This window comes from Leuresthes tenuis, unplaced genomic scaffold, assembly GCF_036924035.1.
Source record: "Leuresthes tenuis unplaced genomic scaffold, fLeuTen1.0.hap1 SCAF_3, whole genome shotgun sequence".
In the NCBI taxonomy this organism is placed as follows: domain Eukaryota; kingdom Metazoa; phylum Chordata; class Actinopteri; order Atheriniformes; family Atherinopsidae; genus Leuresthes; species Leuresthes tenuis.
Window position 1 is genome coordinate 11,098,257 of NW_027325357.1, and position 25,060 is coordinate 11,123,316.

At 37.5% G+C, this 25,060-nt stretch overlaps 1 protein-coding gene across 1 annotated transcript in view; it reads left to right on the forward strand.

The window, feature by feature from the left end:
* The window catches only part of necab3 (N-terminal EF-hand calcium binding protein 3), a 37,203-nt gene that overhangs the window by 2,426 nt on the left and 9,717 nt on the right, over positions 1–25,060 (forward strand). The window contains exons 2-8 of the mRNA XM_072381778.1: positions 2,928–2,952; positions 12,828–12,936; positions 14,239–14,264; positions 15,594–15,691; positions 19,047–19,183; positions 22,141–22,262; positions 23,713–23,801. Coding sequence (XP_072237879.1) covers positions 2,928–2,952; positions 12,828–12,936; positions 14,239–14,264; positions 15,594–15,691; positions 19,047–19,183; positions 22,141–22,262; positions 23,713–23,801 — 606 coding nt within the window. The remainder of the gene's footprint in view (positions 1–2,927; positions 2,953–12,827; positions 12,937–14,238; positions 14,265–15,593; positions 15,692–19,046; positions 19,184–22,140; positions 22,263–23,712; positions 23,802–25,060) is intronic.

Consider the following 25,060-nt stretch of genomic DNA (forward strand, 5'->3'; position numbering starts at 1 on the left):
ATGCCTAAAGCAGGAAGAATAAAGTTTCATATTCATATATCTAATGAAGCTGGATCGCAGTGTTCTGCCATCATGCTATTTATAGCAGCATGTCACTTAAACCAAAAAACAGCCAGCAACTGCAGCTCTACAGTCACCTTCACATCCTGACAGGTGAGTCAAAAATAGAGCAATGAGTGTGTTGTGAGGTGGTTTGAAATGATCCGGCTCTTGTTATAGGTCAGGATGAAGCAGTAGAGAGGCAGATATTGACAGACAAAGGGCAGAAGTACAGACCTTGAGCTTGTTGACCTATACAGAATGAAAGCGAGGGGCAGATTCTGCAGTTATTAATAACCTGCAGATCAACCCTGAAAAACGTCTTTGTCGTGACTGCCGCCTAACAATGAAAACAAATGACTGAGGAAGGGGGCAAAAAAATCTGTGGTAGAGAACATATCAAATCATTTACAGTGCCAGTAAAGTTTAGAGCTTAGCTTAAACTAAATTAGGTGGTTTCAAATTCTAGTTTTCCTCTTTAGAAAGTTGGTAAACTTCTTGAACTACTTTTTGTGCATAGTTTGACTTCAGCAAATGTTAGTGCAAAATAGCTTTCTTCATTTCATTCTAGCCATAATATTTTGTTATTATTTATTCAAATGATTATTCATTGACAGTTATTTGTATTTTCTCTTAAAATCTCTTTTTGCTTGATTTATGTTTTACTTTTTTGTGCATCTATAGCTGATCTGATTTATTGAATGTTGTATGGTGAGATTAAGCAATACAGTGTCTATTTTCTGGACTATAAGGTTCCTAATTTGGGTGTCTTGATCAAGATTTAGTTTTGTCTACAATAATTGTCCCAGTCATTCAAGATTGTATCTGCTGATGCCGTTTCTAAATCCAATCTTAGTATTTTTCCTACAGCACATACATTTTTAATTATTTTCAAACTAAATATATTAACAGCTCACAGTGTACACAGAAACAGAAAAAAAGACAAATTTAAAATTGAAATAAAACTGTCAAATACCAATAAATATGTGATGTATGTATATTATCAAAGACATATCGATGAATAGCTTTGATAATGAGCATCTGTGTTGATATGATAAAACCAAAGCTGCAGACCAGATAATCTTTAAATACGGCAGATGGAGGGTTGGATAATGCTGGAGTAATCAATAAAGTGGATGCAGGTGGACTGATTGAGAGGCTGGAAGCAGGTGAGGTGGGTGTGACAATTTGGAAAGCATGTTGAGAAAAGACATGGGGGATCCTCCAATAGAAGGAACAATAATAAAAGGGAAAAAGTAGAAGGTACAAATTACTGAGTCTCTGACTAAACTCTCTACCACAAAATAGGCAGCAGCGCTTGTGTTCAAATCGGCCAATAAATGGCTTTCCCAACGTAAGTGACTCATCCAAACTCAAGCTTTTATCTGTATTTCTGCTGAGATGTGTCAAGCAAGTTTATTATCTTCAGCCTTGAAGAAAGTCTCTCTTATCAACCTTCTGCTCCTGGTATTCAAACCTCTGTTAAGATGAAGGTTGTGGAGTTTTTGAAACTCCATAACTCTGACGACAATAATCCCTGTCAGCGTCTGACCAGTAACACAAGCAAACTACTTTTCTTTTTGTCAACAAAACACCTGAAATGTAACCAACGTCTACATGTATTCAGTAGTCTAAGCATCAATGCAGCTCTATAATTCAGCTTTGATAGTTAGAATAGCCCAGAGCAATTAAAAAAAAATGAGTTGGGTTTTTGAGATGCTTTATTTAAGTATTCATTAACCTTTGCAAACCTGTTTTAAATATACACTTAAGTCATCTATGCTGTCCTGTTAATAATAAACCATCTTATGCACCTCTAGGCCATCCACTGTGGTCAGAGTGAACAGATCCAAAACTACTGTCGTAAATTCACATATGCTGTGCAACACTGTTAAAATTAGATGACTGACATGATTAACTCAAACACTCAAAGGTTGAATAAATTCTTTGGGTTACAACCGACAAAAAGAAAAAAACAATAAATGATTCTTCCAGTGGCGTCTGGGCAGTAAAGATTAGTTTGCAGATTCAAGGGCGGCTAGAAGCAGAATATTTGAGATGTTATAAGAGGCACTTGTGTGTAATTTAACACACTAATGATAGCTTTTTTGTTTTCATTTCGGTTGATGAAACGATGTGAATGCTAACATGACTCCTTTTCCTGCTATGTTTAAATGACTTGATATGATCGGTGGGTCGGTGTGGCGTTGCAGTACCGTCTAAACAACCAGCCGTTTAAGGAAGTTAGTTAAAAGAAGAGCAGACAGCAGCCCTGCAGTGACTGATAATGTACCCATTAGTTGTTACCCTGGCAACAAATAAAATGCTTTCATGTCAGCCAAAACCTTTCAAAGACATGAACATTGATAAATGTTTTCACTTCACTAAAACAGTCCCCATTACCCATCATGAAATTGAATCAGATCATTTAGCCATTTATTAAATAAAAAATTCAATTTAAATGCGTTTAAAGCTATAGTTTCAAGAAGAATAAGATAAGAAAAATATGAGTTGTTTTCGTGACTAAGGCATCTGCAGGATATTGACAGTCCAACCCCTTTGGTGCACAGTGGCCTTGAGTTGCTTCTGAAATTACTGTTTACCTCAGAAGTGCTAATTGTTGAACCTATTTTCGGACTGACTCACTACCAGTAAGCATGCAACAAAACACGAATCACACAGACAGTTTAACAGCTTATGTAAATGTCCTTGCTCCTGTAATCCCTCTATTCAATGCAATCTGACAAATGCACTGCAGACACCAAAAATCCTTTTGTGTTTTTGACAAACTGCGATGATTGTAAACAATTTGCACCTGCTTATTGTAAGCCTCCCTTTAGCAGTTCTTGGTTGGAATTAATAACTGTCTCCCCTCCTTTATTTTTCAGATTTTCCGCAGGGCAGACAAAAATGGTGAGTATGATATGTTTGCTTATGATTAAATTGTCAAAATGCTGTGTTCTTCCTTATTCTTCCACTTGTTGGAAAGCGCAGATAATCTGGGGGGAGAAAAAGCAATTTTCATGAATGACTGTTCCAGTGAAGCTCTTTTCCTTCACTTGCTTGAACAAGTTTTTTTCCACCCAATTAAATGATGTCAGGATTCTCGATTATAGCAAAGACTGGAAGATCTTGTCACACAAATAAGGTACCTCACTGGTGGTGTGGACAGAGACCATTAGGGGCTGCTGACAGATTAATGCAAAGCATGTTAACATGATGAAGCAAAGTTCTTACATTTTGTGGCAGTATTTTATTATCAGTTGCAACAATTGCAAATTTGTCTTTTATAGACTGATATGTGTACACACTCCTGCATCATGGGCTCCTGTCACAAAATGCCATGTTGTTCTTGCACCTGTTTAGCATTTCTAAGCAGGTAAATGATAGTGAAGGCCCCACAAGACAAAGCCATTTTTCCTTGCCAAAGCCACATTACAAGCACATACATCTTTTTTGATCATGACATTTACGTGCACATTTGTATTGCACAAGGCAATCTGTGAGATCTCTGGAAACTCTTTCACTGCTTTACATCATCTATCTGTAATATTAAAGTCTTGTTGGGAGTTGCTTTGTAATGAAAGGACTTATTGTTAAACCCATTTTCTTTCAAACTGTCTTCTCATATTCACATGAGCAATTGCGTTTGCTGAACAGAGCAAGTTGCGTGAAATGAGACTGGACTAAAGCTCTGGGATATGCAGTATCGTATTGCTGTTGGATAAGTAATGAATCAGATTTTTCATTTTTTGTAAAACCAATTCTGCATGTGTGGCTGTTCGGTCTTGGGCTGACATTAATTAGTTCAGCCAGGAATTATTTGTCCTTGCTTTTCTGAATCTGATATCAAGCTGATTTAGATACACTGTGTAAAAATGGCAAAAATGTTATCCCATGCTTGTCCTGCTAGAATCCCAAAAATGGGCACTTCCTTTGCAGAATGCAAAAATGTGTTATATGAATAAGCAAAGTAGACTTAAATTAATATGACATGTCTTAATTTACTGCCTTTGTAATGAGTATATCAGATCATACAGGGAGGGTAATTTCAAAATAATGTGCCTGCATTTCTGCCCTTACTGTTAAGCTTAGACCAGGTGGCTAACTTCTTTTGGTAATGACATCTTCCATCCTCTGATTTTGCTTTATATTAGAAAGGCTCTTCCAAAGAGATATTACCGGTAATTAATTTCTAATAACCAGCTAAATGAGGTGCCAAAGCAAATCAAAAGGAAGTGTAGCTTTAATCACGGGACATTGTTTTGTTCACACTTCACAGAAACTGTAATCACCATGGCACCAGTCAATTTTTTTTTCCAACAGCCCTTCACAGTCCTCGAGATGTGTCTTCTTCATCATGAATTGTTCTGTTTCTTCCAGTCAAATATATTCACTTTTAGATTTCATCATAATGAGCTCAACTGTCATCACTGAACCAGTTGTGGAGCTGAAGGGGGAACGAGGGCTATTACAGCCCGACTCAAAGATAACTTGTTGTCCTACATTCACCGCTCTTTATCTTTTAAGTAATGAATACCACTGGGATTATATGTGAAATATATAAAGTCTGTAGTTGATAGTTGTTATGCAGTGGGCATTCATTTTGCTCTACAATGTTTAAAAATATCTCATCCTTTACATTCACTTGCAGGATGAAATATATAGTATGAGAATGATGAAGAAACAAATCCAATGACATTTCACCTTCTCCCCATTACACCTGATACACCAATTAATTGAATTATTAATCAGGTTGTTATTTTAGGTTGTTTTGTGAAAAGTGCTCTTTTTTTCCTATGGTAAATATAAAGCCCAGACTCAACAACCAAAAATTTAAACTTTTAACTGGTATGTTTGTTTACTTCACCAAAATGTTGTTCCAAAATCTATGGTTATAAATGGGAAGATTGTAACATATTACCCAGGCTGTTGTTTGTCTATGGGGCAGCACCCACTTGGTATAACAGTAAAATAGTAAAATATATAAGTCCTAACCATGTATAATTCTCTCTTTTTTTCTTACTCTTAGTTCACTCACTCACCCACTATATAGTGTTCATTATACAGCGGACTCACTGTGGGTAGGGCAGACAGTTGCTGATGCATACTTAATTGCAGCACCACTTTATGATTATGTGCCATACATTCTGTATTACATGTTGCATAACAGTGCAGGTACACACCATATCTGAGGTGATGGACAGCACATAGTTGTTGTTTTTGGTTGAGAACGCATTGTAACTGACCTCTTTCTCCAGAACAATGACACAAATACATGCCCATATGTGATTTTCTTTTTTTTTTTCTTTTTTTATTGCAATGTATACACCTACAAATGCATTGAATGCAGCTGTGACTAAATAATTCAATATTCTTATAATAAAACAATAGCTTTTTGTGGATAATATTAAGTAAGTCAAAACATAACAGCTTGTGGTAAACATCTGTTTATAGATGTATGGTGGACCCATCATTGTGGCTTGCATTTAGATACTTAAAAACCGAGCTGCATTACATCTTACACCTGTTTAGAAACTGTGAGCAGATTTAATGTACCTAACAGTGACAACTTCGTATGAGCTCAGATATATTAACGTTAAGTGTTTCAGCCAGTGGGAGTCCCACTGGCAAATATGTAGGATCCTGTTCCACCTACCTATTTGATCACGTATACAGAGACTAATTAAACTTTGACAATGAAGAATTCACTTAGTAACTAACTCTGAACACCCTGTCACTATATAATAAGCCCACTTCTCTTGGCTGGACAAATGTTATTTAATTATTATACTTTTAGTTTTTTATAACCAATGGTGTTGATATTCTAATTTAATACCAATACATAACCGTTGTCTACAGTTGCGTTTCCCCACAGTGCTTGCAGATGTGTATCTCACATCGGGTAGTGACAGAACGCACCATACTACAGCCAAAAGGAAGATTGTTCATTGTTTATATCCAGAATTTGATATATTTATGCACAAAGTGTACAAACACAGGGCAGCCTCCGGGTTTGCATTGTTGCCTTGCTATTTATAGCAAACACCTGTCAACAGTTACATAGTTCCTTTAAATGAAGGGACAAACTAATCTGAATGCGCTAAAAGCACTTTGTGGGAAAGTATATAAAATGCAAAAGACAGAGTTGAGAAACTTTACCAACATGGAAGTCAACTTTTTATTGGAATCCTGAGGTACTAGTTGCCCTTCAATGCAGCAGTGAAAAAAGGAATATTGTCTGTGTTTGTCAGGCATAATTATGACACCAAATTCATTCTTATGTAGCTCTGCATCTCCAAGATGTTGTAACTTTTCAATGTCATAACTTAAAAATCTTCAATATGTCTTTTTTTTTTTCTTTGTCACAAAGTCTGAGTTGTTGTCTGGATACGCAAAATGTGTGCTGTGTGCTGTACAGACTGCACAGGGCAAATTTTTTACTCAAAATAGATGAACTTATTTGCTTGACTACTGAGATCTCCTCCGGGGATACAGATGAAAGCTCCGGAAAAAGCTAATTTGTGGAAACTGGAATAGCTGGCTATTATTACAGGGGGGATAAAAATCACCCTGTGAAATATTTAGTCCAACACAGTTTTAGATCAACAAACTTTTATACTGCGAGCTTATCTTTTTTTCTATTACAGCAACCATGTGCATTAAATCCATGGACCATTATACTGAGTGAGTTACAGCCAAACTTGCCGAAATCGCAGCAAATTAGCTATTTTTTTATTTTGTATGATAGCTTCAAGTGTCGTTGCAAAGCTGGTGTGAAGTTGCTGGAAAATGTTCTCATTTGTTGTTCAGATTTACCGCTTTCAACAGAATGCCTTTCTCTTTAGCTTTTAATGAACCTTCTTCTGTCCTGACATGCACCATTGAAGAAGGAAAAAAGTAGTTTGATTCAAGCCATTGCTGAAATTGAGAGTCTAGGCTATATGGTCTAAAAGCAGCATACAGGCACAGCTGAGGATCTGGAAGAAAAAAAAGCTGCTTCAGCCTTCCTCACAGATGGGCTGGTGGAACACATCCTAAGTAGAGCATTGATACTAAGAATATCAGAATCAGTAATAACTTGAGTACACAGTAGTGCATAGGAGGTTAGCATAAAGAAACCAGACCTCTCTCCTAGTAGTGCTGGTTGCTACTGAAGCTGTGATGCATTCGTGGGGAATTTATAAACCACTTAGGAGAGTCTGCATTGGGACTAACCTTTGGAGAGATGTGAGTGCGGCCTACTTTGTGCCCTACTTTGCAGGACGTCCTCACTTTCTCATTTGGTCTTGTTTACTCTAAATCTTGGGAGAACTTTGTTTAGAGTAATTGACTTTTTTTTTACTGAAAAAGATTAGAAGCCACATGTGAGTTGTGTTTAAAATCTAGCTCTCTTGACTGGCCTCACTCTTTCTTAGGAAACATTTCTCGCGCTTTGAAATTCATGAGGGATTTTTTTCTGGCGCTGTATTAATGTCAATTGCTTTTGCCTCTGGCTTCATTATGATGTAAAGCTCCGTTATTTTCTATTGCAAAGGAATTTCCTGCTTGATGATGTGCCATTCAGAGGCTTTCTAGATTGCTGCTCAGTCAAAAGATGGATATCGCACAGCTGAAACATGAATATTCACCACCACATCTGTGCTCTAAACACTAGCTGTGACTGTTGTCAAATGAAACAGTTGGACTGAGATAACTGATTCAGGTCAGGGACTTTCTTGTCATTTAAGGTATTATATTTAAGCAATACTTAGTAACTGGGCGCTTCACCGACTCAGATAGGACTTGAGAAGGGTGCAGTTGTGTGTTTTTCCATTTTAACAGATATAGAAATGAATTCTGTCTTGAGCATTTATCCACTTTATCCATTATTACTTTATACTTGATCCATTATTACAAGTTTTCCTAAATTCTGTGGATTATTAGGTTCTTTAAGTTCTGAGTCCAATGCTGACAAACTTTTTTCAGGTTCTTAACTCTGCAACCAGTGAAGGCACAGGGATAAATAATACAGCTGTGCAACACATCATAAATGATAAACATGCTTCAGAATAGCGCTTAACTGAATAAGACCATCCCACTGGGTCAATTAAGTGTTGCAATTCTATCCCCTTTCTCACTCTGGCTCCCCCTGTGAGTTATCAGAACAGATTAAAGTGACAGATGTGATGATGCACAGGAGCAGGTATAAGTATGATGATAATGCATCATCCTCCACACACCTGGCTGAGAATCATTTTCCAGCTGGCCTGAAATACCATCTTTTGATGCTAATTTCACTTATGGTGTCTATTCAAACATGCAATTTGACATTTTCAAGGCTAATAACATCTATATATTAACTAAAAAATATAAATGGCTTGAATTAGATTGTATCTTTGAAGTGCTTTGAGATGACATTTGTTGTAATTTGGCACTATATAAATAAAGTTGAACTGAATGAAATTGAATACAATTATACACTAAGAAGAAATTAAACACAGAGGAATATGCATTTGTTGAGATCATCCTTCATTATGGTGAAGACATGTAACCCAGATCTGTCAAGACTGCCTGTGGTCATCATTATTCCATCAGATGGACGATTGTCACTTCGGAGAATCATGCTGTCCGTCTAGTTTGACACTCTGAATCTTTTCAAATATGACATTGTGAGGAGAGACATAGGGGGTTTCCTCACTCTCTCAATCCATTAGCTCCAGCCCAGATAGCATTAAAAGCTAATTAGACTGCATACTCTAGGCAAAAACAACATTAAACAGTGAATTTAGATGGGAGTGCATGAATGCTTGTTACTGATAATACATCTCCTTCCAATTTGCATAATTGCCATCATCTTTGAAAAACATAATTTGCTCAATCTCTAACAAGCACATTGTGTGTTAAAACTACAGAGTTTAAACTTGGCCAAAAAAGAAACTAAATTAAATTTTTAAAAAAAGGAGGATGAGGCCTTGGGGTAGACCCAGGACCCACTGGAGAGATTATATCTCTCGATTGGCTTGAAAACAACTTTGAGCCCCCCTGGAAGAGGTGGCTGGGGAGAGGAAGGCCAGGTGATCTCTGCTTAGATTATTCCCCTCATAACCTGGACTCAGATGAGCTGCAGAAAATGGTCGGCTGGATATTGAAATAAGAAGAAATGTGATAACCGTGGTAATTTATAGGTCACTTTTCTGTTTAGGCAAAGATTTGTATAGATGAATCTGTTTTGGTTTGAAAATTCTGCCTAACTATTTATTTTGCACTGGCCTTTTATACTGTAGTTGTATCATTCTGGTTAACTCCACTGAAAAGAAAAACAAATTAATTTACTTGTAAACTCTTCCAATACAATTTTGCCGTTGACCATTTCTTTGTACTTTCGATAGACAACCATATCAATTTGGAGTCATATTTATCTACAGATGACAAATCACATTCAGTTTTTTGTTTTTTTTTTAGTTGTGGGCATCTGGTGATGATATGATTTTCAAAATAAAGTGCTCAACGTGGTGAGTGCAGTGTTTTCTCAACCTGCACGTTACATGTTCTGGTCAGAGATAATGATGAGAAGGGTTGTCAGTTCAGCAGATGGTCCCCGAGCTTGGTATTCAGTTTTCTACTTTGCTGAGTCATCTAACTATAATATTTAACCACTTTTATGTTGTCTTTGCGTAAATGAGCCAACCCTAACAAAAGATTATACCCCTCAGCCCTCAATTAAAATAAAACATATATTAATGTAGATTTATTAAAAAATACCTGTTATGAGAATCTGCTAAAATCTTGTCCAATACAATGATTTTTTCACAAATAGCATAAGGCTCAGTCAGCCACAACATTAAAACCACTAGCAGGTTAAATGGGTAACACTGTTCCTCATGTTGCAATGCAGTGTCCTGCTGGAAAAACCTGTTTTTGACACTTTTTATATATAACATTTTCGCAGAACAGTTACACCATCTATATGGCAACTGCAGGAGCCCCTCCCAGCAGCACAGCAGTGTGCTCCACAAAAAAAAAAAAAAAAAAGCTTCGGAAGGACTCAAAGAAGACTGAGGAGTTCACCCAGGCTCCGAACTCCCCAGATAGCAGTCTTATAGGATCTGATCATAGTGAACATAGTGTTATGGCCGATCAATGTACCGTCTAACAACTTGGTCTTTCACCAGCGATGCAAAGCTAATCTGCTCAATGGCACAATTTGTATATAATTTGTATATAAGCAAGTTGCAATGGCCCTGGATTATAAATTAAAAAACTATCATCGTTGTAACAGTTTTCTTGGTTTCTTCTACTGGCAAAATCTTAGTCTGTTTCTGACTGCTTTTTTTGACGATGAGGCATTTAGGCAAAACTGTCAAATTATCAGTGATATCAATTAATGTGCCTTTCCTCTGAGGGGCAAAAAGAGCTTCAGCTACTGTCATGTGTATGTCTATATTGTCTCTTTTATTATTGATAATTTTGGTCTGTTTTTCACTCACATAACTATCTGAGTGCCTGACTTATTGCAGTTTTCATCAACTTGCATAGTGTCTGTCATGGTTTAGATATGTTCACTGTATTTATAATCTATCTGTGTTATTTCATGAGAAATATGTCATATGTCATAGTTTCTCTCTGGCAGACTAACTGCTGACCCGCCTGCGTAATCAGTGCAAGCAGGCAGATTGATAGTGTGCTCACGAAGTAGCACTTCTTCACAGATGACAACCAAACAATTCATCTTCTGCTATTGATTTTTCTGTGATTGTCTGTCACAACAAGCTGCTCACACTCATCTGCTCTGAGTAGAAAATAATTCCTATCTGCTGACAGTCTGTAGTATTATTTCCTTATTTTGCTTTTTAGATATTGTGTTGTGTTATAATAACCTTCTAATTCTACCTGTAGGACTAGATGCTTCGATCGCTAATGATTCTGCACAGTACTTACCTGGTATGGAGATATGTTCGAGTGTTTAGGGGTTCAATGGGAACAGAGGGTAGGAGACAAGAGAGAAATAGTTGTTGAGAGGCGAGAGAGAGAGTGCGGAAGGCACTCGGGGAGTGGGGCCAGACCGGGTAACCTACTCCCCTCCTGGACTGGGCTGTACACTCTACCTTCCCCTGCTTTCACTCTTAGGTGGGAACAGAGGGGAGAAGAATAGAGGATAGAAGAATTAAAAGGGTCTATCGGTTTTTCATTTGTGGAATACCTCCTTGGAGTTGGGGTGTTTAGATGGTGAACACTTAGTTCCCCTGCAACACATCATTAGTTGTGTACCTTAGCCTCACTGGGTGTTTCAGCCATTCATCACAAGACACCCTCAACTGTGGAAGGCCCACCACAGGGCGATCAGACCTGGACATGTGTCGCCTGGTGAGTGAAGTGGTCGTTGGCAGCCCATACTGTGTCTTTTTCATTTTGGCCACAACCGGTGACTGCTTCGTTCAGCCACAGTGGAGAGTTCTTTGATTAATTTCCGCTGTGCCTGTCCTCTAACGCCCAACTCCTTTAGCAGCCTGATTGTGGAGAAGGCCACAAAGCCACTACAACCCACTTCCACCGGGTCAGAGAGCTGGATCAGAGACCCACACGCAGGTTGGTGTTTGCGATTTCAGATAGGAAGGTCAGCTTTTGGTGTAGGTCAATACCAGTTTTTTCCAGTCCCTCGCTGTACCGAGTGGGCCTGCAAAGAAGATAGAGGGCTTATTCTGCTGTTTCTCTCCTTCTCAGATGAACAGTATTATCTGAGTGTTTAGAAGAGCAGTATTGGCTGATGTTTTTTTGTCTTAGGGTGTTGCAGCCAAGCCCCTTAAAACGTGATTGTGGCGCCAAGTGTATCTACCTTCTGTTAAGCTTGCCTTGAAACCCACCAGGATGTGTTTGAGGGTTGCTTGAGATACACAGAAGTGACAAACTGAATCCTCTCCAAACCAGAGCTAGAGATTGGTTGGAGAGGACAGAACATAATTGGTGGCTCTGATGATGAAGCTTATTCTGTTTGCTGCTTGCTCAACAGGTTACTCCATTTGATCTCATGTTGGACATTACCCACAATGTCTCGTTGTCTGAGATAAGCCATTGCCTTACCACTTTGGCAGCATATCATTTCCTCTCCTTTGCTACAGTTGGTGCAGCAGCTCTTTTGGTGGGATCTCTGGACTCTCTGAGAATCATATCTAGTCTTGATTTGGCACAGTTGTGGCACATGGCTCCATTCCCGTAATGCCCTATGCTGCTAAGACCTTTGATGATGGAGATGCTGTAGTATTTGTTGGGTTTGAATGCCATTCGTGCATGACTGATGTTCTCCTGCAGCTTATCCAACAGGTGTTTGGTGCATGCTTTTGTTGTTGTAACTGTTGTCAGGTTGTTCATGTATACCCTGATTGGTGGGAGGCGAGTTCCGTTGGTCAACAGCTCCCCTCCAACGACCCATTGTGATGGTCTAATTATAGCTCCATTGCATGGTAAAAGATAGAGCGAGATGGTACAACCTACCATTATACCAGTCTCAACATGCTGCCAGGTGATGGTAATTCCCTGTGCTGTTACGCAGAACTGAAGGTCTTGGAAGTAGACACATATTTATCTGTTCAAACTTCTTCATTGTCATACACAAAACCTGCACAGTATAGCTGAAGTATTTTGATTCACCAATAATCCAAACCATTAAATTAAGTACTTGTCAATTAATTCATCCACTAGAACCATTTTTGAAGTGGAAAAACAAGGTAACAAGGATTTAACACTGCAGTTAATTATCATGGTATATTATGTGTCCAATAATGAAGCTCTCTATTTTCTCTGTGTTTCAGATGATGGCAAACTGTCGTTTGAAGAGTTCAATACTTACTTTGCTGATGGGATCCTGACCACCGAGGAGCTACAAGAGCTTTTCTTCTCCATAGATGGCCGACAAAATAAGTGAGTTTTTTTTAAGTCTCTGACATAATGCTTCAGCAAATTTCTTCACAAAGTGTTTACCTTGTAACTTTACAGATGTAAAGTACCAAGTTAGAAAGGATAAGCAGTTATGGATCTTGCATGATGCTTAATATGTTCCCTAAATTTTTCATGGTAAAACACCAACCCCACGACCAAACTCAGTGAGTTATTGTCAGCCCTCATCCTCCAGGCATAAAATACTGTGGACTAAACCAGCCACTTGAAAAAATCTACTCCTCTGAAATTGCAATCAAAGAAGTCAGCCTGAGGGTAGCGGCAGAAATTTGTGCTCTGCAGTGAACGTTTAACTCATAGCAAGATGAGACCATTTCTCATCTTATACATAATGTATGTATTGGTTTCAGGTTTTGTCCTTGATCATCAATGCAGTTTTTTCATTGTCTTTGGCAGATTTGGGATGAGATAATTAAGCAACTTACTCCCTCAACACTTTTTCAGACACTAGGATATCAAACTGTGTGTATAAGCGCTGATAAAACAAAAATTACTTTAAAATACACCCAACCATTGAGTCAGCTTAGTGTTCAACTGCAGTGATAAATCACCTTTTTTGTGGTGCCAGTTTCTCTATCACTGTGTGATAAGCTGATTTTTGTGCAGCAAGTCACTGATGCCCTGAAGCCTCTTTAACCACCGTCCAAACTTTGAGACAGTTGGTGTGATCTGACCACTGGTGTCAGATTAAATATTGTTATTGTTCTCATTAACAATATGAATTGCATGATGAACCTGGCTTTTGTAATGACGCATGAAGTTAGTGTGCACAGAAAATATTCTGAAGTGATTCTAAAGGTAAATATGTTGCTTTGTTCATTATGATAACATATCTGAAACAGGAATGGGAAGTTATGTTAGCTTCATGTAGCTCAAGCCATTTACCGGCTTCACTCTTGTTTTGCATCAGACAGTGAAAATCAACTGATAATCTGTAAAAGGACATTAAAACAATAGGGGGACTTTTAGATAGTAATGGTGCTGTCTTTATGACACATTGACACTGAGAGCAGTTTTAAAGCCTCCAGTTACATTTGCATGCATTTCTAACAAATTAACAGCACAAATTTCTTAGCAGAACAATTACACCAACTTCAGTTTCAGTCATGCAAAGTCATGGTTTGAAGTTTTGTGAGGTTGTTCCTTGGGCTCTAATATCCCCACAGTTAAGAGACATAAAATCTCTCAGGCAGATATGAAGAGCACGTCTTTGAATTTGCCTAATTAACTTTCCCTATTTATCTCCCCTTGTGTTCTGCCCTGCAGCAATCTGGACACTGACAAGCTATCAGGTTGGTGGGAGAGTACTTTGTCTATTATAATGTGTCAGAAGACATTTCTTTCAGTAAAACTCTTGTCTCAGAGACGGTGGCAGATGAATTTCACAAAAAAAGCTAGGCAGCTTTTTCAGTATTTACAGTTTAATTCTGTGCTAGGTTGTCCCTTGATATTTATGTTGGCAAGAGTTGCATCAACATTCGTATTTGCATAAGAAAAAACAAAAGGGCAGATTTTTTTCAAAAGAGAATTCATCAGAGAATATTGAAATTTTTCTTAATCTCTTATTTAGTGAAATTCTCTATATTATGTGGTAATACACTACAATCACGAAGACCACCGCTCACCAGTAATATTGATTTCAATCTGTGAATATGCAGAGACATCTGGATCTGATTTATTGACCTCTTTTATTTAAAAGATAATATTTTTAAAAAAGGCTGCGTGGCCTGAATATAGTGGAAAAAATGGAGCACCAGCTGGTAAATACCAGTTTCGCTCAGAATAAAACTTCTGCATAATTGATTAAATGGGAACGGCATCATATCCAACTGACGTCAGAAAAAGTTGGCTGTTTTCAACAACAGAATCCTGCTTTTCACTCAGGTCCAGTTCACTGAACATTTTTCATCGTGCTGTGTTTGTTCGACCAAGTGTGTCAGAGCGCTTGTGTTATATTTAGTAAAATAACTAATTCTAAGTGAGAGGAGTGTTTAGTAATCCATTATCCTCACATCACATTGTTGACCATGTGTCACTCTTCAGTTAGAGTGGGCGAAGATTTTTAATTTGGAAGAAAATACTAATTAAATGTCACTCTGCTTCACTGCTGTAGGTTTAGAAATGATTTAGAGAATTTCCCTAGAGGTATTTTACTATGATTCATTGGATTAAGAAAAAAAAAAAAGTTTGATTGCCAGTCCGATCAACTTGACATAAAAATTGTCAAGGAATAGATTTGTAATGCAGTTCATTAATCATTCTTTCTCACTCCAGTCATAGACAGAACACCGGAGAGAATAATTGACTGTTACACTGTAACTCTAACTGATTAACATAGAAAGAGCACTCCTCCAAAGCCAATGCCCAGTCTTGTAGTTTTAAAGAAAACAATCAGCATCTGCACCATAATTAAATGGGCTCTTCTTTTGGCCACATCTCCAGAAAATTGCATTCGTTTGTCTGATAACAGACAAATGGCAATGGAAAAACCTTAAAGCTCACTATACTGAGACACTGACACATTGTTAATATACCTCTGCCAAATTAGTGGTGTAAAAATATTCTTCCAATTGTTGTGACACTACAGTAACACTTACGGTTTGTTTCTTATCTCCTATTAGATTATTTTTCTCAGCACCTCGGGGAGTATCTAAATGTTCTTTCAGCTCTGGAGACCCTGAATGTTGCCATTTTAAAGGCAATGGATAAAACTAAAGAGGTAAGACTTAAGTAGCAAGCATGGTAATGTCTACATTTTTTAATTAAAAAAAAATGTAAGCAAACCATTTGATTTTATGTAAAATTACATTAATCATATCTACTAGAACCTATGTTGAATGAAAACAAGTGTTGCACACAGAGAGAAAGTCAGAAGGTTGTGCTATAAATGCCTATGGTTTAGTTTAGTGTGGATTCCCGGTTATGACAGAAACCATCAGCATGCAAAGCTGCACCAAGTCTGCCTGGAGGGATGAGTTAACAAAAGAGGAATAAAAAAGAAAAATGAGAGATATGTAACACGGGTTGGCATGTAACACAGGTAGACTACATGGACAGAAACTCCCACCCAACAGTTCACTGATCGGGGTGCAGAGAATTTCAGAGAGTATTAATTATGTCCAGGTTTTTTATAGCAAGCGCTGTAATCTCTCCTCCTTTTCAGTTACATCTTTGTCTTTGTCTGCCCATGTTGTCAGAGAGCTAGATTAAGAGGTGTCTGAGTTCTTCTTGCAGTCATGTCTTGGTAAACAGATAATATTGCTCTCCCAATATTATAAGTTCATCCATTTTATCTGCCAGTGATCTCGCTATTTCCATGATGTTCACGGGAGGAAAAGGTTTAAAATTCCTCTTCCTTTTTCTCCGTTTTGTCCCTGCCCTGCAACCGAGATGTCTCCTCTTCAAGTCATCTAGATTTGGGTTATTACTCTAGACATTAGTTAGGCATTGGTAAACTCAGCTACTCTCACATGCAAGAAACTTTCCTGTTGCCATTTTTATACTTCACAACACATGTAATAAAGTGAAAGAATTACCAGCAGAAATCATTCTGACAGCATGGTGTCCAAACCAGCATGGGAAAAAAGTTTCAAAGAACAGTGTTTCCAAGCTTAGAAAATCTCACAATCTCACAAGAAAAGACACATTATGGCCAGAGCTACTGCAGTAGGCCACCGCTAGAGTGGTACCAATCTAGAACAGAAATTGAAGCACACATATCTGCTTACTTGATGAGAATAAGACGACTGGAACAATTTATGTCTGCAAGGTTAATATAATTAATTATTAACTCTATCTAATATGGTTTTATTCCCTTCTGTACAAGATATAACCACAATATCTCTTATTATGAAGAGAACGTTTGAGTCCAACTATATCAGACTGCAGTTAATGACTTTTCTTTTTCTTTTACATACTGAGTGTTTTTTTTTTTTGTAATTTATATTTAGTTTTTTGTAAAATTCAGGAACTAGTCTCAATTCAAAATGACCCCATGAACATGTTTACTTTGTCCAAACATCTAAGTGGACTAAATCACCGAAAGAATAAACAGCTAATATACATTTTTAAAAAGGTGGAACTATGACATTTTGGTATTTTAAAATAAACATACCTGAGATAGCTTAGATCTAGCAGTCAAGTTGGAAAAACAACCATCTCAAATACCATCGGCTCACTTAGTTAGCAACAAGTTTAGTCTATAACAACAGGGTAAATTTCTTAACTTCTTCATGTTTTTGCTTTTTTTACTATATGCATCCATGTGTCATTGCCTTTTCTTTCAAGCAATTAATGTTAGGATTTGTGGATTTTTTGGATTTTGGATTAGTTTTTTTCTTGTCAGTATTTGTTTCAGTTCTGTCTTTTTGTATGGAGTCTTGGTGTTTTGAGTCATTGCTTCAAATTTAGGATTTATTCTGTTTGTATTTGTCTAGTCTTAATTTGTATTTTTGTTCATAGTTACTCTGAGTTTCTGCTCTTGGTTTAATTATTTCTTAGTTCTTTGTTTTACTCTTCTGTGTTCTTAGTTGGCTGTTTCTTTGCATTCCTTTGCTGCTCTCTGTTCTATGTTCTTAATTGGTATTTACTTTGAGCTTATATTTTGTGTTATTTTAGATTCTTGTCATTACTCCTTGCTATCCTCAGTTCCACTGTTTTAGTGATCAGCTCCATATACACCTGTCTCCAACTCAATCAGCGTCAGCTGCAGCCACTTCCTCATTAGTTTCCCCCAGTATATATGCTCCTTTGTTCAGCTCAGTCTTCGTCAGGTCCTCGCTGTTACAATTTTTTTTCTTCTTTTGGTTAATTGGCTTTAGTCTGGTAATCACATGTCTGTTTTTGTCTTCAGCTTTGTTTTGCATTTAGATTTTGGATTTCCAGCTCTGCTGCACCTTTGGTTGTTTGATTACATTATGTACAATAACATTTATTTCCAACTTCCAAATTCTGAGGTATTTGGAATGCAGCATAAAAGTCTATAAGCTCGACTGAACCAGGTTTCTTTTTTTTTTGTTCGTAATTAGCACTTATTATGCATATGACATAATTTACAGTCATATAGTGAAATATGTTACAATAAAATGTTGAGTGGGGCAATTCTTTCTCCCAAGAGTATTTTCATATAGATTTAATTAGAGTAAGTGTTGGATATTAACAATTTGTAAAAAGAAAAATTAAAAACCACACATGCCTGAATTGTTATATTTTAAAAGTAATGGTAAATTCTAATTAAAGGTAAAGCCTTCAAGTACACCATAAGTCACTTTTTAAGGCTATATTGAAGCATTGTTTTGAACCCCCTGATCTCTCTCAGGTTCACATATTTTTGTTATATACTCATTATTCTAACCACCAGAGGGGATTGGCATCAATCCCTGAATTTAACTTTGGGCAAGAAAGCAAATATTGTCTCAAATGCCAAAATTATGTATTCCCATAAAGGTATGCTTTATGTTCCTGTGTGTTAAGCAAAAACCTCAATTTGCGACCATTTTGATCTGCAATAATTTTATAATTCAGTTGATTTTGACAAGATATTTTAAAATGGCCTCAGGAATTGTAATAAAAACAGAGAACGGTACTGTGGAGAAAAAAAGGGCTCTGATTATGCATCCTGCTTTAATTAGATCACCTCTCTCTGCTGTTCTGGCTCTTTCTAATACATCTTGAAGTGGGGAAATCCTCAGAGGATTGTACAGTTGCTAGTTAGCAGCTGTGCTCTGTCAGTGCTCTGGACTGATAATCCCATGATGCATATTCTGCAGAGGCTACAAGTCACTGTAAGTTTTGGAAAAGAGATTCTGAATTCTAATGTCATTAGCACATTGCATGAATATGATTCCTCTGAGACTGTGTAATCACAGTCATGTTTGGGGACTTTGTTTAAGTTCTTCCACCCTAGAATTTGGTTACATAGCACTGAATAATGTATATGTGTTCAGAGAATTAATTATCCCATTTAACTGCAGCTGTCACACATAGCACAAGAGCCTGTATTTCCTTTTGAGATATTATCAAATTGTCTCTTTTGATCAGACTTGTCTCTTCTCTGCTTTTAATTTCTCTCTTAGGAGTACCAAGATTCCAGCGTGTTGGGCCAGTTTGTCACTAGGTTCATGCTTAGAGAGACTTCCAGTCAGCTGTTGTCTCTACAGAGGTCCCTTCAGTGTGCCATGGAGGCTGTTGAAGAGCAGAGCAGCCCTGCCCCGTAAGTTCAGTAGTATGACACAGTCAGTCAATGTGATTTTTGGGGTGTTATTTGTATGAATTACATCACATTCTCCACTCTTCATTTGGACAATACTCAAGCAGAGCCATGCAGATGTCTAAGAGTTCTGAGAGGCTGCCAGACCATTCATGTTTTATGACAAAATTATCATTCCTCTTAAATTCACTTTCATAGCAGGAAGTAAACAGTTTGCAGTTAACCAAAAGCAGCGTTTCTCTACCTCAAGTCTTGTGTGGGCCTCATTTAAAAAAGCAATAGATTGATTGATAAATAAATAGAAATATTAATAATTACGGAGTCATTCGTCAACTAAATCCAAACCTAAAGATATACCAGGCAACAGTTTTCTGATACTGTTTACAGTCTCACTATTCAAAGTTGGTCCCTCCTCCTTGGCCCACCTGTGAGCCAGGTGGAGCAGTACTGTAAAAAGTGAAAGGCTAAGGCCAGCAGCAAAACAAAGTAGTAAGCCAGAGGAAAAAACACTCATTTATTGATTGCTTCGTAATGCTTCTGCTGTAAAGCTAAAAGCAAGCACTTTTACAGTTACATTCACATAGTTGTTGGTATGATGGTTTAGGTACTGTTTAAGGATAGCAATGAAATTATGGCTGTGGCAGAGAAAATGCATGTACAAATTATACCATGCAGTGCATAAAGAAACTGAGTATACAGCTGGTGATTAGCACCGTCACCTCACTGCGAGAAGTTAAAACCTTTTCCAGGTGCTCTGAGTCCAAAGACATCCATGGTAGGTTTAGAGGGGATTCTGAATTGCTCATAAATTTCTTTTTGAGCATGCATGGTTGTCTTCCTCTCTGTGTTAGCCTGCTGATCGACTGGCCACCTGTACAGGGTGTACTCCATGGGAAAGACTCCAGCTCCCCATCAACATGAACAGGATAAAGTGGGTTTAGGACAGCAGTGACTGGGCACAAGATGGTGTCTATATACGGAAAATCATGTGAAGGGATCAGTGACAGATTGGGGGGATGATGCCTTTGCCAAATTTTCCACTCTGCTGTGCTATTTTTCTCTACATTGTCCTATTATCCAAGATAGCGATTAGAACATTATTCACTCTAATAACCTGAAAAAGCTCTTCTTACAGGCTAAAAATTGGAATCAAAGACCAGTGGTCCCTGTTGATTGGTGTGTGTGTGACACCTTTGGTTGGCTTATGAATACAAATCACTCGAGAAAAGTCATTTATTCAAGTATTCAACCACATTTTTTTGTGGGAAATGTTACATATACATATAACAAATACATGTTATCTTTTGGTGGGTTAGGCTACCCTCTCTGTAATATTGTCTGTGCAAATTGTATTGCTCTAGAAGTAATGAAATTCCAAAGATCATTTTGACCTTAAAATTTAAAATTGGGTGAACTTAAAATTTCTTTTTAAGACATGCCTGCCAGCACAATGCTTTAAACACACAACTTTCTATTATTTCTCTTACTTACTTCAATAATAGGCAGCTGCTTGAAATTCAGAACCTCTGCAGAGGTCTTTAATACTTCCATTAAATGTAAATGAAACTCTTTGAATAAAAACAAAAGGATTAAAAACAGGGAATTTCACCTGGTGCCTAGTGTTCTTGGAGGAAGTGGCCCTGGATGCCCCAAGCATCTGGTAGCACCCATAGCCAGGTTATGGGACAAAGCATTGTTGTTTTTTCCATGTTTTAAACCTTTACTGTAATTGGACTATTGGAATATGTCATCAGCACAGGCTCATATTCATTTGATGTAATAAATCTTATTTTTTTTAAATGTTTAGGAAAAAAATCAATAATATAACTTAATTACAACTTAAAATTCTCTGGGTGCCACGCTGGTATTATTGGAAATAACAGAGTAATTATAGCGAAGGTGAATTATTGAGAAGATACTCTTGAAAGCAGAGAGGGAGCAGCAGGAGAAAAGGTAACAATTACATGTTAAGAATGTGATTCATAAAGAAAAAGAAAGAAAAAAATAAAACAAGAAGGGAACAGAGCCTGAATGTGCCTGTAATGGAGACTGAGGTACTTTTCGGCCACAAATGACAGATAAGCTTTTATACAGATATAGATTTTGGGCAGACAAAGTAATTTTCTGAGCTTTGGGAGTGGCAGAATTAAAGAGTAAATTAAGCTAAGCAGCACTTTATTTGTCTCTGTTTTGCTTCACTGCAGCGGATTTATGGCTGTTGCAATGGCCTTTGGACTCCAGGCAGTTCTCAGCATGAGAACCTCCTAGCAATACGCTCCCTCTGTGCTGTCAGCATGATGCAGCACACACATTATAGCGTGCACTGACAAAGACACAACAAAGAAGGGAGAGACTGGAACTCACTAACAAGAACAAACAAATGTTCACCCACACTGAGGAACCCAAAGAGAGTAGCTCACAAGTGAAAATGAAGTATTCGCTCACATTTGTTATCATCTATGGGTGTAGCACCCTCATAACTGCACAGTGCTTGACATCCCACTCTTGACACTCTGCATTTAGTGCAACTGCACAACACACTTTCACAGCCATGACAGAGCACAATGTCTATATATGTGATGATTTGTGCGTGGAAGTGCAAGGGTTCATCCTCTTTAAATCTCTACCTGTGGGGTAAAAAGCACTGGTGTCTGTCCTGCTTTTCACTAAATATTTTCACATCTATTCTGGATACTTGCTGTTTGTCTCTGCCTCTTGTGTCACTCATGAGCCTGCCATCCCTTTTCCCCTCTCTCCTTGCCTTTCTTTCTCTGCATTGCTCTTGTACCTTTTTTCCCCAATCCTCTCATTTCCCTCCTTAACTTCATTCTGTGTCCTCTTCTTCTAACTCCTCCTGCCATATCATCACTTTGTTTCCTTCTTTCTTCCACACTCCTCTGACAGCTGCTGTCTTTCTCTCTGATGTTTGTCTCCTTGGGTCTCCACCGCTGCCATGGCAGGAGGGAGGTAAAGGCACCAGAGCTTACAGCAGTGCAGAGAAATGGCAGACGGTGTGGTCGCAGGGTTCATAACAACCAGTGCGTATCCTCATCAGATCCCTGCTCTGGAACCCTGACCACGGGTAAGAGGAACATCCTTTATAATTTTAACTGGTAAAGGTGTTTTCTTTTTTAAATCGTTCCATCATCTTTAGTAAAGTCATTTTCAGCCAAATGTACTCTCTCTTTTCTCAGGCTGTAGTGCAGCATTAAAAGATAAAAAAAAAAGATGGTTATAGAATGACTTTGATAGACGAAAACAAGTACTTTTTCCGCTGTGAGTACCCATGAGTTCCTTGTGTCACAAATATGTACCAAATTCACATTATAAATGGTCCAGGACAATACATTTGTTTCAGGTTATTGGCCTTAAATTAGAAAATATGTGACCATGAACACTGTCCTCGTTTGTAAGTTCACATTTATTTATTTATTTATTTTATTTTATTCATTTTTTGGAATAATGGAATATTTATAAATGAATATATATATAAGTGCATAAATACAGTTGGCAGTACGCTTTCCCTAAAGAGTTTATTTTTACTTTAATGTTTTTATTTAACATTTTCTAGATTTTAGATTTACTTACTTTATGTTAAGCCTGATTTATGTTTCATTCACAATGAGCCTGAATAAGGACTGGCTCACAAAAGGAAAACAAACATTTTTACATATGGAAAATAAGTCTCAACCTGATTATCATCATTAACAGTACTTACTATGCAGGGTTTCTTTCCCACTTGATTCTCTCCTCCTTTAAAGCTCTACACTGCCGGCTATGTCCTAGCCGTTGTCATATGATGGATATCATCTTCATGGATGTGATTGAATGAGGTCTCCTACATCAATCAAAGACTGGAATAGAGATAGACAACTCTCTGCTGTTTCTCCAGCTCCAAACTATACATAGTGCGGCTCAGAATTACATATATCTTTAAACATAAGATGTACAAGAGATATAATTATGTGCACTCATTTAATGATTTTAAATCTAGTCCCTGTGTTTGTGCATTGTTCCATACACCTAAATTAGGTCTTGGCTCTTTCAGACAGATAAATACTGTCAGCTCACATCTAACAGTGCACAATAATGACTGAAAATGTTAAGATTAGATGTTATAAGTTAGCCAACAATGAGTGGTGACCCAGATCTTAGAGCTCATTTCTGCTCGTGCAAAAAAAATAAAAAATATGAAACTACTAACTAAGGACCGGAACCACTAGCACAAAGACTGACAGAAACTGCAAGCAGGCAAGTGCAAGAAGCTTTTAGATGTCTTCAATGAGCATTTTGAGGCTCCCATTGCTTCCAAACAATCTCTAACCTGATATTAGAGAATGGGGCTAATTACACTTTAGTTTGTGACCTTAGTTATTAGAGTATTTCAAATGGTTTTGTGGATACACTTCAATAGTTCTCCCCAAACATAGTATACATTTATCTGTAAATGTATACAATAAAAAAATATATATATGTTGGTTAGAATTTCAGCATGTGATGGAATTATGTCACTCTGGTTATTCATATTGCAGTGCCTTCAGGTGTTGGCATGGAGGATGGGGAGAACTGGTGCTCTCAGGTCAACAGGCTGCAACAACTTTTGGATAAACTGGAATGTCAGGTGTGTCTTTCTTTATTTATGTGGAAAACGCATTTCTGATAGTGTCCATTACTATATTATCTGTCTACCTGCGTTACTTCAGGCTTTCCCCAATAAACTTCAGTTTCTTTGCTCTGTTTCTAAGTTTCTTGTTTCTTCTTGTTTTATGATTGCATGGCAGCTTTGTGATTAACGAACCTCAACACAATTACAGAAAAGACTGAAAACAGCTTTGAAAATTGTTCTATTCAACAAATTCAATCAAAGTGATCACAACTCAGAAAAAAAAGGAATATCGCCAATTATTATTTTCTATTATAATCTGGTAAACGCACTAGAGAGGGACAGTGAAATACACATGATTTATCTTTAGAGCTAATCTAACAGCTATTTATAGTGTTGCTTTAGAAAATAGAGCAACTGGCTCTCAGCAGTCAGATCATACAGCATACATGAAAACTCTGAAAAAGTCATTGCAACAAAGTCAGTTCAGCTATGAGCGCCTGTGGTAGACAGAATTGATTTTTGAGGACGAGTCTTGCTCTGTCTATTATCCACATCACCTCTGCAGATGTATTTTTCCAGTGCTCGTCTATCTTTTCAGCTGTGTCCCATTTTGTGGTCTTGTTTTGAAAAGGGTCATGGAACAAATATTACTTCAATTAGTCATGAATTCATAAGTCATGTTGATCATCCATAGATTGAATAAAAGCCTAACTCTCTTATGAATACAAATGTTAATCTATTACATTGTTGGAGTTGGTAGTGGACTTAATCTAAAACTAGAGTTTTTGGAGCTGACAACATTGAAATGTTTAGAATAATGATATATAGGTACACAGTTGGACTGAAGAAAACAGACAGGTTAAGGACTTTGTGTATTTTCAGTCATTTTTATCTAATAATGTGTCAGTTATGTTATATATATCTATATATATATAGAACATTTCTATGGGTTCTGCATATGTTCAAAAAGAACAATGAATGAACTTGTATTTTTTTTTAAATATTACTTTTCCAAATGGACATCTGGACATCTGTGTATCTGTAAAACACAAAGCACAGTCACGTCTCCAGCTCTCATCCTGTGACCTATTTCCACCACACATCCAGAAGTCTGTTTCACGCTCTCCTGCTCCTTCTCCCCTATGTGTCTGCTTTTTCCTTTATTAACTCTTGTTCCTACCTTTTGATGCTCATTTCTCCCCTCCTTTCAGTCCCTCTCAATGCATTTCTCTCTCTCTCTGGTCCTCTGTTTTGTCAACCCAGAAAGACCCAGA